The sequence below is a fragment of the Meriones unguiculatus genome, chromosome 9 (genome assembly GCF_030254825.1).
Source record: "Meriones unguiculatus strain TT.TT164.6M chromosome 9, Bangor_MerUng_6.1, whole genome shotgun sequence".
NCBI lineage: Eukaryota > Metazoa > Chordata > Mammalia > Rodentia > Muridae > Meriones > Meriones unguiculatus.
In genome coordinates this window covers 8,454,036-8,471,387 of record NC_083357.1, presented here as the reverse complement: position 1 = coordinate 8,471,387, position 17,352 = coordinate 8,454,036, and the positions used below count along the sequence as shown (strand labels likewise).

General features: G+C 46.0%; 1 protein-coding gene across 2 annotated transcripts in view; it reads right to left on the bottom strand.

Moving 5' to 3' along the window:
- The window catches only part of Rft1 (RFT1 homolog), a 36,623-nt gene extending 29,636 nt beyond the window's left edge, over positions 1–6,987 (bottom strand). For both annotated transcript variants that reach the window (XM_021635185.2, XM_060390790.1), the window contains exons 1-3: positions 6,878–6,987; positions 2,672–2,757; positions 777–893 (exon numbers count right to left, since the gene is read on the bottom strand). In XM_021635185.2, coding sequence (XP_021490860.1) covers positions 777–893; positions 2,672–2,757; positions 6,878–6,940 — 266 coding nt within the window. In that variant the 5' untranslated portion in view covers positions 6,941–6,987. The remainder of the gene's footprint in view (positions 1–776; positions 894–2,671; positions 2,758–6,877) is intronic.
- Between the last annotated feature and the right edge of the window lie 10,365 nt (positions 6,988–17,352).

The window sequence follows — 17,352 nt, the reverse complement described above, 5'->3', positions numbered from 1 at the left end:
AAGGAAATGGAGGCTCAAAGGAACCGGTAATTTGGCCAAGGTTATGAACAGGTGGTCAAGAACAGGAATAGGACTCAATCCTGATCTAACTCCAATGCCTACACTACAACCACTGGTTTAAATGAAGTCAATAAGGCAAATTTCCAGAAAAAAAAAATGTTGCCTATGCTTAGAATGGCTGAGAAACATTATTCATTGTCTTGCATCCCAAATAACTAATGGTCGCCAGCACGGTACTCATTTCACGTGTGTGTATCAGGGCACTTAAATATGACTGCACAGTTGGCAGTCATTTTGCTAATAAAACGAACGCTTGCCAGCCCTCTGACAGGCCTCTCTGTGAGGCAAGAGTTATGCAAGGGCGGCATTGGGAAACACCTCCACCAACAGCCGCCCTGCAGGGACCCAGCGGAAGAAAACCATTTCAATTTTCAGCTGACATACTTGTCTACAACATTCCAAAGAACTGAAGAAAGGTAGAAAGAAAGCCTTAACAGACTTTTTAAAAATATTAAGTAGTTGCTAAAAGCTCAAAAGAAACTATAGGGCAAAAGATGAGAAATAAAAACAGTGGAGGAGGCCAGAAACCCCCTCCTGGCTACTAGAGAGAAACAAACTAAACAGCACCTCCAACTCAGACACTCGCCCCTTCCTGCTGCTAGAATTATTCCCCCAAACCCACCGCAAAGCCAGCCTGGAGACGACTGGCTTTGGGCAGGTACTGTCATTTTACTACAACACTCTTGGCACATGGCATTTGCTAAAGCACAACTCACGTGAGCCACAGGAGGTTGAGGGTCTGACTCCAGTCCCGCTGGGTACCCCCACTCAGACAAGCTCTTCGGAAGGCCTCCCTGGCCAGGAAGATGGTAGTCGAGTAAAGCAGTGTTAGCCTACAAAGGAAACGCAGAAATTGCTATGGCCTCCAGGCTTGTTTTTAATTTTTATTGAACTTTTGGGATTTTCCTAGCAACAGGAGTAAGAAAAGTTACTGGTCATAAGCCACTTGTGGTGAGCCTGGTGGCACAGACCTGTGATTCCAACAACTACTTGGGAGGCTGAGTCAGGAAGACCTCAAGTTCAAGGCTTGTTGGGCTACAGAATGAGTTCAAGGCTAGCCTGAGCAACTCAGTGAGACCCTATCTCAAAATAAAAAGTAAAAAGGAGACTAAGGATATATATAGCTCAGTGGTACAGCACTTGCCTAGTATCTCCAGCACTTATGCAGAAAAGACAAAACAAATCCCAAAACTACCAGTCTCTTACAAGACCCCCACCAGTCCAACCCACATGGAAAACAGGAACCAAACAAGGCACCTTGTCCCCTCTGAGATAGCAGAGCACTGCAGTGACCAGAGAGCCTGCAGCTGTAGGCAGAGGTATGGTCCTGACTGGAAGGAGAAAAAGACAAGCTTAGCACCCCGCATGCTAAGGAAACCTCCTGGTGACAATGGAGCCTCTGTGAGAGAAACAGGTTCCATCACATGGTGGTGCTAGCCAAAAGAGTTTCAGGCCAAACAGCAAAGCAGGCAGCCTAAACAGAGGTTGCTGCAACCCCAACTCAGGGAGGTTCGCCTGAGTGCCTTGCAGGTGGACAGCACCTGAGTCAGTCTTCCTGCAGCTAGAAAAAAGCAGCTAAGGTTCCCTTGCCTCTGCAGTCAGTGACCTGATGAGGCCGCCTCATCAAGTGGCACCTGCTCCCCAGCAGCCCGTTCAACACTGCAGCTGAGGAGACAAAGCCACACCTTAAACTGTAAGGCAAAGGCTGCCACGGCAGGAAATCTGGGGGAGAATGCATGGGGAGAAAAATCTGATCCCTCGTTCTTCCTACTTTTTAAATAGTGTATCTCAATGATTCCTCTCTGTTTCACTACTGCCTCCTGAGACTATGAACCCTACCTAGCACAAAGCTTCGGGTGACTGCTTTGCTAATCGCAAGTTTGAGAACTGCCATTGGGCTCTTTGAAGAACACCATGAGCATTTTGTTGGTAAATGCCAGGCATGGGATTCTGTCTAGAACATACTGTCTCTGTTTATCAGGCTATGAAGGAACACCTGAGAAGCTGAGCTATTCTAAGAACATTATTTCATACATTTGTGTGTGTGTGTGTGTGTCTTTATGAAGACAAAATAAGTGTGGGTGTCCTAGAGCAGAGAAGAAGCAGCTGAGTTTTTAAAGACAATACAAGTTCACATTCCACAGAATTAATCACAAGAATTCAAGCTCTGATCCCAGTTACCATCTCAACTACAAAATCACTGAGGAAGAACTGAAGGCGCTGTTCCAGCCCTGCAACTCTGAGGCACATCCTCACAACCTGCAGAATTCCTGCTTCCTGTGCCGTGTCAGCAGGACAAGAACGCAGGATTATACCTGTGACAAGGTTGGCAATGAATTACACCCACTCTTCTCCTGGGTTCTGAGAGCAGAAAAACCGGAATGGCTAGGGGAGGAGTGTGCACATGGAGGCTGCTAATGGAAAACACTGCGTGGGTCCATTAGCCACAGCAGCGCCCGCTCATCCCCCGCCTGCGCACCTCCGCAGCTCACTGCTGAATGGCTCTGCTGCTGGGCAAGGCACATGATTCTAAAATGATATGGATACAATCTGGCAAACACTGGGACTCGTGATGAGAGCTGTGGACAGCGCCAGGGTGCATTCCTCTTACCTGACATTCACTATGCCCACAATCTCCTTTGACAGGAAGCGAAGAATAAATGCATTCAAGACAAAGGTGATTAATCGAAACAATACCTGTAAGAAAATACATTTGAAGTGTGTTGGCTTTACTGCAGTGACGGCCATGTGGCCATCCTTCCCAATGTGGTGTGATGACAAAGCAGCATTGCTACGAAGCCTTCTCTAACGTGCTCACCTCACCTTTCCTGCTTCCTGTGAACTGTAATCCCTTAGTCTCTCACCATCCTGAGCAGTGGGGCCAAGAACCCAAGAAGATGGTTGGGAATTTCCCTTACTTTCTAACGAGAGGAGCCTCGGCAGATTGAAGCTTTAGGCTCAAAGTCAAGGAGTCAGAGAGAAAACCGTAATGGTGGTTCACGTTGTTCAGGGCTCTAGTTAAACTTTCTCCAGACATATCCAACCATAGCCTATGGGTCACTTGGGTCCCGAGATAGCTGTGGATGCAACCTAACACATTTTTAGATGATAATGTCAAAAGAATGGACACTCCCAAAATCCTATTTAGAAACTGCATACACTAAAACAAGAGTTTGCAGAGTATAGCTAGGAATCTGGGGTCTAATTTCTTCTCTGCCTCACAATCTTTAGGGATTTCAAGGACATTCAATTTCCTTGAATTGTCCTCGTAGTAATAAGGTAAAATGGGAGTGAGATAACAGAGTCTAGCTATTGTCATTTAACAGGAACACAACCTGAGACTTTCAAAACTGTCCATTAAAGAAAACCACCAAAGGGGGCCAGAGAGATGGCTCAGGGGTTAAGAGCAATGCTTGTTCTTCCAAAGGTCCTGAGTTCAATTCCCAGCGACCTACATGGTGGCTCACAATCATCTATAATGCGATCTGATGCCCTCTTCTGGTATGGAGGCACACATGCAAGCAGAGTACTGCATAAATAATAAATAAATAAATCTTAAAAATAAAAAGAAAAAAGAGAACCACCTAAACAAAGAGTCCACCCCATGAGGCATAGAACAAGAGCCTACAACTAAATGGAGCTACCAAATGGGGCTGCTGAACAGAATGCAAGTTTCACTCATGTTTTCTCCTAATCCCAGCCACGAATGACAAGTCAGTCCTGTGTTAAGCACACTCAGGGTTACCCATACACACAGTTGCCATTTTGAAAGACTCAATCAGTGTAGACTAGAGGACTACCATGGGCCATTAATCTCTGGGCCATTAACACTATTCCTAAAGTGTCACAGAATGGCAAGGTCTCCAGTGCCAAGATTACCACCCTGTTTATGGAGTCAGAAATGATCTTTTCTATCTGATGAAAGCTATGTAGTCTCTTAAAATCATGTAATATATATGTTCATATATGCTCACCAAATTCTGCACTTGGTGTTGGTGGCTGGAAGCCAATTCATAGTCTTATTAAAGAAAGTTCTCAGCTGAATCTCAACCCATCACTTAGCTCTTAAATGCATCCATCATCTTCTAATTTTTACAAGCCCAAACTTTCTCTGTCAAAAAGGCTAAATATCTCATAAGGTTGATTACAAGGCTAAAATAAGATTATAAAAAACATTTTGACTCTATAAATTAAAGGCAATAAAACTTACATTGTGACTAGCTCAGACAAATTACATAATAAAATGTAGTGGCAAAGCTACCTTACGTATCAACATTGTAACTTAAGGAAGCATATAAGATTGAACTAAAACATTCAAGTAATCTATATTTTATGACAATTAAAAAAATACATATATATATATATATATATACACACACACACACACAGGATTGTAAAACCCATCATTTTGTACAATAATATATGCTGATTACAAATTGTACATTTACTCAGTGGTAGTGGTGCGTGCCTTTAATCCCAGCACTCTGGGAGGCAGAAGCAGGCCAATTTCTGAGTCTGAGGCCAGCCTGGTCTACAGAGCAAGTTCCAGGTCAGCCAGGGGGACAGGGAGAAACCCTGTCTCAGGACAAAAAAAAAAAAAAAAAAAAGCAAATTGTACATTTAAGAAGTTATTATCGTCCAAGACATTTAAGGTCTTAGATCATATAAATATCTTCTAATTGGTCTGGGAAAAGGTTTGAGCTAATAAAGTCCGGGTTCCTAGGGCTACCTAGTGTCTTAAGTCCACCTAGCAGTTCTTTTAGCAACACAGCCTCCATTTATGTTCATAAAAAACTTTACATGTATAAAAGCTTTAACATCTGTTAATTATTTGACCCTTAAAAACAACCAAGCAGGCTAGTCAAGATGGCACAAATCTTTAATTCCAGCATTCATGGGGCAGAAGTAGGCAAACTTCTTTGAATTTGAGACCAGCCTGGTGTACTTAGAAAATTCTAGTCTATCCAGGGCTACACAGTGAGACCCTGTCTCAAAAGCAAAACAACGATAAAAGGCAACCAGGACAGAGACTTTTTCAGTGATAAAGCACTTGCTTAGGACATGTGGGGCTCTAGGTTCAACTCCCAGCACCAAATGACAACCAGGCAAATGCCTCAGAAACAAAACTCAGAATGAAACGATCTGCCTAACATCAAACAGCAAAGAGGTGACCCAGCTTAACTTAGGTCACTTGCCCCTACTCCAGAGTGTCTGCTACTAGAACCTGTGTCTGTCTTCTGAGGCTAACCTAGGTACTAAGATATTACCAAAGGTGGAAAAAAAAAATCAACACTAGGTATAACACATTAAACTCACGTATACTGTGAAGCAGGAAAACAACTAGACAAATAGAGTTAAATGAAGAGCAGCCAGCATTCATTAAGAGCGTACTACGCAAGGCACTTTTCTATATCCTTTATGTAGCTTACCTTCCCTTAGCCCTACACTGCCATTTACAAACTTACTACACTAATACTTACTAAGCACCTTGCAATGTGCCAGGACATGACAGAAGTTATTTCATTTCATCTAATTTTCCTCATGACCCCGTGAGGCTGCATTACTGTTCTCATCCAAGATGAGGTAGTGGGCCTGGGATGGTGGTGCATGCCTGTTACCCCAGCACTTTGTAAACTGAAGCAAGAGTATCAAGAGTTCAAGGCCAGTCTGGGCTACATAGCAAAACCTTTCCTCAAAAAAGTAATTTCAAAAGCCAGGAGTGGTGGTGCAGGCCTATAAACCTAGAGGCAGGGTAGGTCTCCGAGTTCAAGGCCAGCCTGGCCTACACAGGACATCCAGGGAGGCATAGAGAGATCTTGTTTTAAAAAAAGGAAGGAAAGGAAAAAAAAAAAGTATATACTGATGCTCAGAAAAGTCAAACGACTTTATTTTAACTTTTTTTGAGACAGGGTCTTACTATGCAGCCCTAGCAGGACTGGAACTCAGCTGGTCTTGAACTTGCAGAGAACCACTTGCCTCTATCTCCTGAGTGTTTAGGCTATGCCACCACCTAACCCAAGTAATTCTTATCTGTAAGCAGTCATCTAACTTGAGTCTAACTGAGCCTTTCTAGGGGTGAAGGTGGATTCTGCACTTATGTGAAGTCAGGTTGATAAGCTGGAGAATAAGACATCGAAAAAAAATGAGGATCATGACTTACAAGAACTGTTTTTTAGGGGATGAAAGACTCTTTAGATACTATGTGGATGAATGGGCAAGTGTCACTTGGCGAAAATAAAATGTCAAAAATGGTTTGTCCAAGGACACACAGCAGATGCAGTTTATTTAGTGCATACTAGGATACAGATACTGTGCTAAGTGCCCTTATTCAAAAGATCCCAAACAATCCTTGCAAATTGCTTTCTGAATTAGATACTATTACCCTCACTCTGTCAACAAGGAGTTAAAGGCTCTGGGGCTGAAATGACTTGTCTGGGTCACGCAGCAAGAAATGCCTGAACCTGGATCCCTGTTCTTAGCTATGCCATATGGTCTCACTAAACTCAATGCGAATCATTTGAAGAAAGGTGTCTTGAGGACCAAGAGTGGAACACAAAAGTAATGAACCCCTTAAAATATCAGATTCTTGAGCAGTAAGTAGCCTCCGCCTCTACCGCTTGATTAAACTGTCTCCTACTGCCACATGGAAATACAACGTCCAGAAAAAAAACGGCATGTGTGTAGTCATTCAGCCCAGACCCGGCGCCCCTCCCCGCCGCCGTAATCTGCGGAACCCCTGTAGTGCGGGGGACCCAGGACAGCCTCCCCGAGAGGCTTGGCAACGGCACCACGCGCTGGAGCTGGCGCAGCAGAGTACCTGCAGCAGGAGACCCGATGAGGCCAGCCGAGCCGCCTGGCCCAGCACCTCTTGACTGCCCATAGCCTCAGAGCCACGGTTCAGGGAAGGAAACGCGGCCGCAGCCCGCTCCGTCGCGAACAGATGACATCACGATAACGCTCGCTCCTGATTGGCGGCTTCGGCGGCGGGGCGGAGCACAAGAAGCTGCGTGACCAAACAGCTTGGCAGGCTGCGTCTCAGTCGCTTCTTGCTTTTGTTTTGGTTTGCTTTTCTTCCGTTTTCTTTTTCTTTACTTTTTCTTTTGTTCTGAGAGTGTGTTTAATGCCACACCTTGTTGTCCATGTTGGTCGAGCACTCGCGGCCTCTGGAACGCTGGGATTAGCGGGTTTGGGGTTTGTTTGTTTGTTTTGAGACAGGGTCTCATTATGCACCCTTTGGCCAGCTTGGAACACGATATGTAGATCATGCTTGCTTCGAACTCAGCGATCTGCCTGCCTCGGGCTCCCAAGTGCAGGGATTTCACTGTTATTTTGAAGTAAAGTCTTGTTGTGTAACCAAGGCTGGCCTGGAATTCACTTAGGGAGTCTAGGATGGCCTTGAACTCCTGATCCACCTGTCTTCAGTTCCCAAGTGATGAGACTGCAGGAATAGACCACGCCAAGCTGGCATCTTCTTCATTGTTGCGTTTTGTTTCTCTAATTAAATACGCATCTTTGTGTAGTGTAGCTGTGTGCATCCCAGAGAACAGCTCTTAGGAGTCAGTTCTCTCTTTCCACCTTTGTATGGAGTCTGGGACCAGACTAGGATTAGCAGGCTTTACCGGGCAATCTCTTAACGTGCTGGGACAATTGGCAGGTGTGTTTATGATCTTCCCTGCTCCACTTCCCAGTACTGGAGATTGAACCTAGAGCTTCATGCAGGCAAGTCAGTGATCTACCATACACATTGCAGGCCCCAGCCTTCTTTTTGTGTTTATTGTTATTATTAAAGTCATTACCTTTTATGAATGTCTCTGTTACAAATAAATGAAATACTGTGGTTAGTATTAGACGTGGGACCAGAGGCTGGAGGAGTAACAGTTGATAGAGTGTTACCTAACACTCGTGAAACTCTAGGCTCAGTCCCAGCAACCACATTCACCTACTCCAGTGTGCCTGAAATCCAGCTTCTGAAGGATCAGAAGTTCAAGGTTATCCTTAGCTACAGAATGAGTTTGAAGCCAGCCTGGGATACAGAAGACCCTGTCTCAAAACAAAGCAAAACAAACAAGCAAACAATGGTGTCAGGAAAAAGTACTCGGCAGAGACTCGTCAGTCAGAGTCTTGCCATTGGCTCTCACACAAATATATTCTACAGCACCCTTTGCCCCAGTTAGGCTGGACAGGACTTCGCCCATTTTACAGAGGAAAAACTGAGGACCAAAAGTTAGACACACAGCATTTTCATGTATGTAGTTTTGTAGGAATCTCCGCAAAGCTGCAACACTTGGGCCTGGTTGTCAGAGAGGAGAAAAGCCTTGGAGGTGTAAAGTGCCTTGTTCAAATCTGCACAGCATAGACCTGGGCACAATGGATCAGAGTCAAGAACAGACTCAGTGCTTTATACTCTTTTTTTTTTTTTTCAAAGTCCCCAACATACATGATCATCTTTTCCTTTTTTAAAATAATTTATTTACTTTCATTTTATGTGCATTAGTATGAAGATGTCAGGTCCCTTAGAACTGGCGGTACAGACAGTTGTTAGCTGCCATGTGAGTGATGGGAGTTGAACCCAGCTCCTTTGGAAGAGCAGACAGTGCTCTTAACCACTGAGCCATCTCTCTAGCTCCCTAATCATCTTTTCCTAACCACACTTGCCCTCAACTAACTTGTTGTCACCTTTCATATCTTCACTGTTTTTATCGGTACATTTTAGACCCTCACAATTTGGATCCCTTGATCCCAGCACTCAGGAGGCAGCTGTATTTCTGGGAGTTCAAGGCTGGCCTGCTCTACGTAGCATACATTCCAGATCAGCCAGGATGACTTAGTGAAATTTTGTCTCCAAACAAATACAAAGCCTGGGCTCCTTCCTGGTCCTCAAAGAGGCCCTGTCAGGTTTCTCTTTGTTTCTGTCACCTTCTCTGTCCAAATCTCTTCCCTGACAGTACTCTTTGCCTTTCCAGGGCCCACATCCTGACCCCTAACTACTCACAGTCTGTACTTGCTGTGGACTAAATGTCTGTGTCTTCTCAAATTTCATCTAGTCACAGTCATGAATGTGATGACATACACATACACTTAGTGAAGTACTTGGGAAGTAATTAGGTCATGAAGATATAGCCTTTATGGTGGCCACTGCCCATATAAGGACTGGTTATGGTGGATATCAGTGGCCATGTAAGGAAGATATTGGAGGGTTGGTGATACAGCCCAGAGAAGCAGTGCTTGCCTACCATGTGTAAACATGTGGTTTTGACCCTCAATATCTCAAAAAAATATGTGAGAGAGATGACCTCTGTCCTCACTGTGAAAGGATGCAGCAAGAAGGTGGCTGTAGGCATACTTTTGGGGGCCTACTTTATTGGATTCTTGTATCTGCACCCTTCCAAACCTTATTCGGCACTAACCCCCTCCAACCCCCCAACATGAGGTAGGAGAGAAAGAAGGTTAGAGGGACAGGGGGACATAGACCGCTTTAGGCTACTTCCTGCTAATTACGGGTATCAAGCTCCTGATGGCAAGTCCAGTCTTCATCTTCATCAGAACCTTCAGCATCCAGCAAACCGGCAATAACAAACGCAGCAGCAGGAACCAGCAGCAGCAGCGGAGCAGCCGCCACCACAGGCCCTTTGGAGGCTCCCCCCACCCCCGCCGGTTATTCCCTTCCCAGAGTTCCCCAAATTCCAAATGTAAGCTATCTGCAGCTGGCAAAAAATCACAGCCTTCCTAGAGCACTAGACAATCACAGTTAACAGCTGTGGACAAACTGAAGCAGCCCCATATCCCACACCTGGGTTTAAAACAAAAACGTTAACATAAATGGGTCTTTTAAAGAAACCAAAATTCTCACTTACAGGTGGCCATCTATAAACCCGGAAGAGTCCTCTCACCAGAACAAACCGGCTGGCACCCTGACCTTGGTCTTCTAGGCTCCAGGACTGGAGAAATAAATATCTGTTTAAGCATCCCGGTCTATGGTGTTTTGTTACCGCGCCTCAAGCTGAGCATGACAGTGTCTTAACACACTTTGTACCCTTGTATCGTGCTTCATACAGTCTGTATCACAGCGAAGAGATGGAAACGTGTACCTCTATTTAAGCAGCCTGGGAGCTTCAAGTGGGCAGGAGTCAGCCCATCAGGACCTGGGGCTTGCTTCCCACGTGCCAACAGAACATTGCTGAACTCATAAATGCCTCCTGGCACAGCATTGCTCCTGCCACTGCTGGAAACGGACTGCATGGCTCAAAGCCTCTGTGTCCTCGTCTTATTGGGTGAAATGAGCTCTGTTGAGTGTTGAGATTCAGAATGTGAGGTTTTGGCCATGACTTATCCCGAATACTCATTCTGCCACTCACCAACTGGGTGACCCCCTAGGTGCTGATTATTTGTTTGTTTTAATCTAATGTAATATTTTTATTTATAATTTGGGAATTTCACATAATGCACCCCAATCACACTCACTTCCCAGTCCTGCTAGGTTCACTGTCCTACCCTTGTGACCCCAGCACCATCAAAAAAGAGAAAAAGGAAAAACAAAAACAAGGCCTTATGTGTTGCCCATAAGCTCACTGGAGCATGGTCAGTGCTGATTGTTTTAAATAGAGATATTAGGATCGGTTTACAGCTCAGTAGTACAGTGACTGCCCAGCTTGTGTGAAGGCCTGGGTTTAAGCCCCAGTATCTATGATATTGATCTGGACATGGATTCAGATATAAATATAGATATTGTCTGTCCTGTTAAGGTAAGTGTAAGGATTTTAGCCAATAAGTTTGGCCTATAAAACAATTCTACTGGGAGACAAAATAAGAATAATAATTAAAAAACCTGGAGAAAAAAACAAACAAACATAAAATCCCAAATAGGAATCAATCGTGAAAGGATGAAAAAGACTCCTTGACAATTCAGGATAATAAATGGCGGTCATGAATGGAGCTGTCTTCCTCAGGTTTCCTCCCTGCCGCTTGCTCTTGTGCCAGTTGACCTTCCTGCCAGAGAAAGCTGATCCGAGACTCCTATTTCATTACTGAACTAGTGGGAGGTGCCAGGGCTGGTGCCGAGCCAGTTAGACTTCCAGGGCAATGGGGTAGGATGGGAGGCTGCCAGTGGGAGGAAGGCAGAGTAAAAGCTATGGCGGCTGAGACCTGGACCTTAGCTCAATGGAAGCTCCAGGGCTGGACATGTTCCCACATTACAGCCACTAGGTGGCATGGCTTGCTGGGCAAGGGCCCTCCCAGACCAAGGCTTCCCGCTGTCCAGAAAACCTTCAACAGGGCCCCTCCTTGAAACAGAACATCAACAGTCTGTTCCTCACCTGAAAGTCTCAGGGCATGAGAGGGCTGTTGTAGTGACAGTCCACACTGCTGAGTCTACAAAGCAGTGTGCTGGGTACTTTCGTTCTCACACGGAACTCTTCTAGCGCCCCAACAAGACCGCTGTCACCTCTGTTTTACAGACCAGGAAACAGCTTTGGCAAAGTTATGGGACTTGGTTGAAGAGCAGTGATTGGATGTGAACTTGGCCATCACTTCTGAAAGCTGGGCTCCATCTCAGAAGCTACGACTCAGGGAAGGTTTGGGGTTTGGGAAGCTGTCTTGGCGTTGTGGCGTTTGTTTGTTTGTTCTGCCTTTGGCAAAGAGTCTTACTGTGCAGTCCATGCTGGCCTGGACTTTATTATATTGCCCTGATTGGTTGGTTATGATGCCCTGGACATAACTCTGGAAAGTACTGCCTGAGGGTGGATCTTCAGGCACCTTGAGGAGTCTGTCTGCTTCGGTGGGCTGAAGCATCTGTCTAAACAACGTGGGTGAAGTGAGCCCTGGGATCTGTCCTGAGCTTGATCTACCATTCACTAGGTCATGCTCCCAGGCTAGTGCTCAGGACATCAGAGCCTGGGAAGCATTGTGGATGGAGGTACGCACGCCACACAGCCTGGATCCCAGGACTTTCTATGGAGTGGTGTGAGGGGCATGGTGGGCAGCCACAAGACCCTGGTCTAGCCCGGCTCCTTTGATGATTGATTTGTGCAGAGTAGCCTGTGATACCCACAATATCAATTATGGCTCATTCCAGAGTTAGTGCTCTGAGCCAGGCATTGGAAGGGGCACAAGAAAGAATGAGCCACTGTGCCTGCCCTCTCAGGGCTCAGGGTCTCCCTTGGGAAGAACCCAGGGTGAGAGCAGGCAGACTGAGGTGCTAAAAAAATGTGCAAGGGGAACATGGGGATGGGGTGGGTGGAGAGATCGTTCTGACTGAAGCATCAAAGAAGATTCCCTTCAGGGAATGTCTTTGAAGGATGAGAGGGACTGATCAAACAGAGAGACAAGTAGGGCAGAGCAAACAGTGAAGCCCAGAGGAGGGAGCTTGCTGAGTCTGTGGGTGGACCCAGGAGTTAGTTGTGGCTGCTCCTGGTACAGAATTCTTGTACCCTCTAGCCTGTGTCTGTGTTGAGCTGGCAGTCCTGAGAACAGCAAGTCCATGAGGGTGGACACAAGTGTGTGAATGAATACAAATTAAGGGCATGGTGGTACACTCCTATCATCTCAGCAGCCAGGAGGAGAAGGCAGGAGGACTCCCGGTGAGATTGAAGCAGCCTGAGCTGCAGAGCAATGTCCTGTCTCAAAAACCAAAACCAGGGCTGGAGAGATGGCCCAGTGGTTAAGAGCATTCACTGCTCTTCCAAAGGTCCTGAGTTCAATTCCCAGCAGCTACATGGTGTCTCACGACTATCTGATACTGTCTTCTGGTGTGCAGGTGCACATGCGGACAAAATACTCATCTACATAAAATACATAAAAAATAAATCTTTGAACAGGACATGGTCATGCATGCCTAAATCTGAGCACTACAGAGGCAGAGGCAAGCGAATCTCTGTGTTCAATACCAGCCTGAACTACAGAGTGAGTTCCAGGACAACCAGAACAGGCAGGGCTGTAACAGCAACAAAACCCTGCGTGGGGGGGGGGACGGGGACGGGGACGGGACAGTTACAGGTGTTCATAAATGTAGTCAAGGTCAGTGTGAATGTGCTTGGTCTATTTGCCAGCATCTGCTTTGAGACAGTATGTGTAGGTACCTATATGCACATATATGAACAAGCATGTCAGTGAACTTACGTCTGTGATGTGAAAGTCTGAACGCAAGGTCACGTGAATGCAGTATAAGGAAGTACGAAGTTGAGCAGATGGCATATTAGGATGTGGGGTTGTACACGCCTGCAAAGCCATGAAACAGTGGTATAAATCTGAAGTCTCAGCATAGGAAGCCAAGACAGGATTGTTATGAGTTCAAGGCCAGTCTTAGCTACATATCAAGACCTTGTCTCAAAAAAAAAAAAAAAAAAAAGCATACAAAGTATGCCCTAGACTAGGTGTCTGCTTTTACTTCTCTGATTCTGGCTCTTTGTTCAGGCCCCAGGTTCTGCGTTTCACTTCAAGGAGCCCTGTCATCAATGTTATAAGGTGGGCTAATTACAAAATATAATTATTCCCATTTACAGAAGAAGAAACTGAGGTTCTAAGGGGTGGCAGAACTGGGATTGAATCCTAGTTGCAGAGCTTTGTCAGGGGTCCCTTTATTCTTTCCTTCAAGCCACTTCTCAGGAATTCAAAAAGTCCCTGGTGAGGAAATGACCCTGGCCTACTCTTTGTTGGCCTGGACCTGACACAGGGTTTCTCATGGGGTGGAAACTGTTCAAAGGAACTGTCCCTGGGGCTTGGCTCTTGAGGCCACACATTGAAAGGTCACATGAGGCTGCCCTTGTGTATCCATAACCCCAAAGAGTTTGGGTCAGAGCCAGCTGAGAGTTTAGGCCACCTTTAAACTTAAACTTACCATGTGCTAAGTTTTCTGTCCCTTAAAACCACAGTCTGTCTGGAAAGCAGCCCCACAGGCTTCCAGACCAGTTTCTCAGAAGGGACTTGCAGGTGCCCACCACTCCCGGTTTATGCTGAACCCGCTAAATCCTGCGCATTATGCATACCGGCCCAAGTACTCTCCCAACTTAGGCACACCATTGGAAATAACCCAGAGAGAGGAACCAGGCATCCCACCCTGACCCTCCCTCTGAGCCACCCCATCCCCTCCATCCCACCCCATCCCTCCACCCATCCCCATCCTTCTCACCCTACCCCCATCCCCCCTCATCCTCCCATCCCACCTCCACCTCCTACCCTACCCCATCCCCCCACTCCATCCCCATCCCCCACTCCATCCCCATCCTCCCCACTCCATTCCCATCCCCCCACTCCACCCTCATCTCCCCATCCCTGCTTCCCCACCCCACCCCTATTTCCCTACCCCTCCTCCTCCTGCTGCCACTACCCCAGGCTCGGGTAGCCTGAAGCAGCAGCATTCCTGCCTTTTGGCTCTCCCTGTGGGTGTGGATTGCCATGTGAAAAGAAGGCCATTAGGCCGCGTAGAGCTATCTTTGTGAATTTTGGAGATGGACTGATCTAAGCTCACATGTCCCTTGAGCAAGTCTTTTCACCTCTGTGTCACTGTTTCATGGTTTATAAAATGAAAATGATAGCAAAATCTGCCATGTGGGTTACAGTAAGAATTAAATAAGATGATGCCTATGGATCCGTCTACATTACTAGGCATATGGAATAAACATGCTCAACAAATACAAGAGATTGCCATCATTTTGTCATATTTACATGAACAGGACTGATGTTGTTTTTCAACATCCAAGGGAGGAATAACATTTAATATTTTTGGGCCTCTTTGTTCCATTTCCACAAAATTATCTTTTTGTGACGGGATGTCAGTATATAGCCCTGGATGAAGTGGAACTCATTATGTGGATCAGGCTGACCTTGAACTCAGAGATCTGCCTGCCTCTGCCTCCCCAGTGCTGGGATTAAAAGTGTGTGCCACCACCACCCAGCTAAGTAGCCTTTATTTTCCTCCTTCCCTCCCTCCTTTCCTTCTCTCCTTCCTTCTCTTCCTGCCTCTTGTTCTTTCCCAAGCTCATTTTGCTGGCATATAATTTTTGTATGGCTGTTCCACATTCTTGGTGGGTGGACATGTGAGCTGTTCCCACCTTTTTTACCTTTAAATGATGTTCTGTTCTGAATGTCTGTGTACAGATTTTTACGTGGACATTTGTGTTCAGTTCTCTACAAGAGGGAGAGCTGGGTCTTGTGGCAACTCATATTACCATTGAGGAGCTGCCAAGCTGTTTTCCACAGTGGCCATACAATCTTAAATTGCTATTCACAATGCCATAAGGTCTCCAGTTTCTCCACAGCCTTCCCAATATTCATTACTCCTCTTTATGTACATGTGTGAGCAGTTGTGTGTGTGTGTGTGTGTGTGTGTGTGTGTGTGTGTGTGAATGCACATGCAAGTGTCTGAGTGTGTGTGGAGGCCTGCAGTAGGTTTTTTTTTTTTTATTCCTCCGTTGCTCTCTACCTTATGAACTGAGGCGGTGTCTCTGGATGCACCCAGAAAGCTCCATTTCAGATAGTCTAACCAGCCAGCTTGCTGTGGTGCCGGTTTGTGGCCAGATTACCACATCCACTTGGCTTTTTTGTGTTTTTTCAGGATCCAAATTCTTGAGCCTGAATGGCAAGTGATTTCCCTGCTGAGTTATCTCTCCAGTGCCCTACTTTCCATCTTTGGCCACAGACATCCTAGTGGGTGTGAAATGGTATTTTATTATGGTTTTGATTTGCATGTCTCTAGTGATGTTGGACAACTTCTTACGTTCTTGCTGTTATTTGAATATCTTGTTTGGATACATATATATGCAAATTTTTAGCACACATTTAAATTCTTCTGATTTTCACCAACATTTACTAAGTGGCTCACTATACCTCATCGTGCCAGGGAATGGGAAGGGACACATGAAGCCAGGACCCTGCTTGCTGAGTGAGGGCTTGCCCTGCTCTGCTTTCCGGGACTGTTGCACGGGAAAGGACATTTCCCAAAAGGGAAAGATGTACAAGTTGGACAAGGAGGTCAGGTTTCAGAGGCTCTGTCTGCACAATCCATCCTCCCTGAGGTCAGCCTCACCACACCCAACACTGCTTTGATCAATATCAGGCATCCAGAGGCTGATCGGTTACAGCAGCTTCCCAAAGAAGCAACCAGGCAGGCATCCTCTATGGATACAAGAGACAGTTTACATCCACCATCACCCAACAAGCCAATCACACAGCCCTTGGCCATCTCCAGACAGCTGTGCAAGGTAAAGACTGGTGACATTGGGGTGCTAGAGCCTGAGAATAGAGACAGAAGGACCCCATACTGCCCTGGCTGATGCATACCCATGCATGTCTCTTGATCTGATCGCTCTGAGCCTCAGTTTTCTAATCTGTGAAACTGGAGAATAATGGTACAACCAGTCCATTCGTTGTAAAGCTGAAAGGAAAAGGGAGATATGCACAGGCCCTCATGTATGTTAGGGCAAAGGAAATGATCATGAAATAAAGGTTTTGTTTTTAATCACATAAAATTTTAGAGAGAGCCAGGTGTGGTGGCACATGCCTGTTATCCCAGCACTCTGGGAGGTAGAGGCAGACAGATCTCTGCGAGTGCCAGACCAGCCTGGTCTACAAAGTGACTCCAGGATAGCCAAGGCGATACAGAAAAAACATGTCTAGAAAAACCAAAAGAGAGAGAGAGACCAGAGATCTATAATGCCTTATTAAAAAACAAACAAAGGCTGGAGAGATGGCCCAGTGGTTAAGAGCACTGTCTGCTCTTCCAGAGGTCCTGAAGTCAATTCCCAGCAACCACGCGGTGGCTCACACCATCTATACTGGGATCTGATGCCATCTCTTGGCATGCAGGTGTACATGCAGATAGAGCACTCATACATAAAATAAATAGCTAAATCTTAAGACAATAATAACAAAAACCCAAACAAGCAAATGACAAACAAGGAGATAAGAGGGCAGGAACAACCCCAGGCCCAATGGAAGGAGCAAAGAGGGAGGGTCACCTCCTTCAGCCAGAGCTGCTTCTGTGAGGATTACCTAAAAGATCACCCCCCAGCTGAGGCTGCCAGATCACCGCAGGAAGCCTTCCTGCCTCTGGATTTTCCCTTTCCATCCTAGTGCAACGTTTGCCCTCCCAGCCCATAGCATGGTAACTGGGACTCTTCTCACTGATCTGCCAAGCTCATGGCCAAGGGGAAATAGGATTCCAGATAGGGTGAAAATAGATCCTTCTCCAAATATGCTCATCCTAGCTAAGAAAAATAAATAGAACCAAGAAGGAAAAGAGAGCAGGGGCAAGCTGCCCACGGGAGGGACCTGGGCTAAAGCCGTAGGAGAGGATGTGTA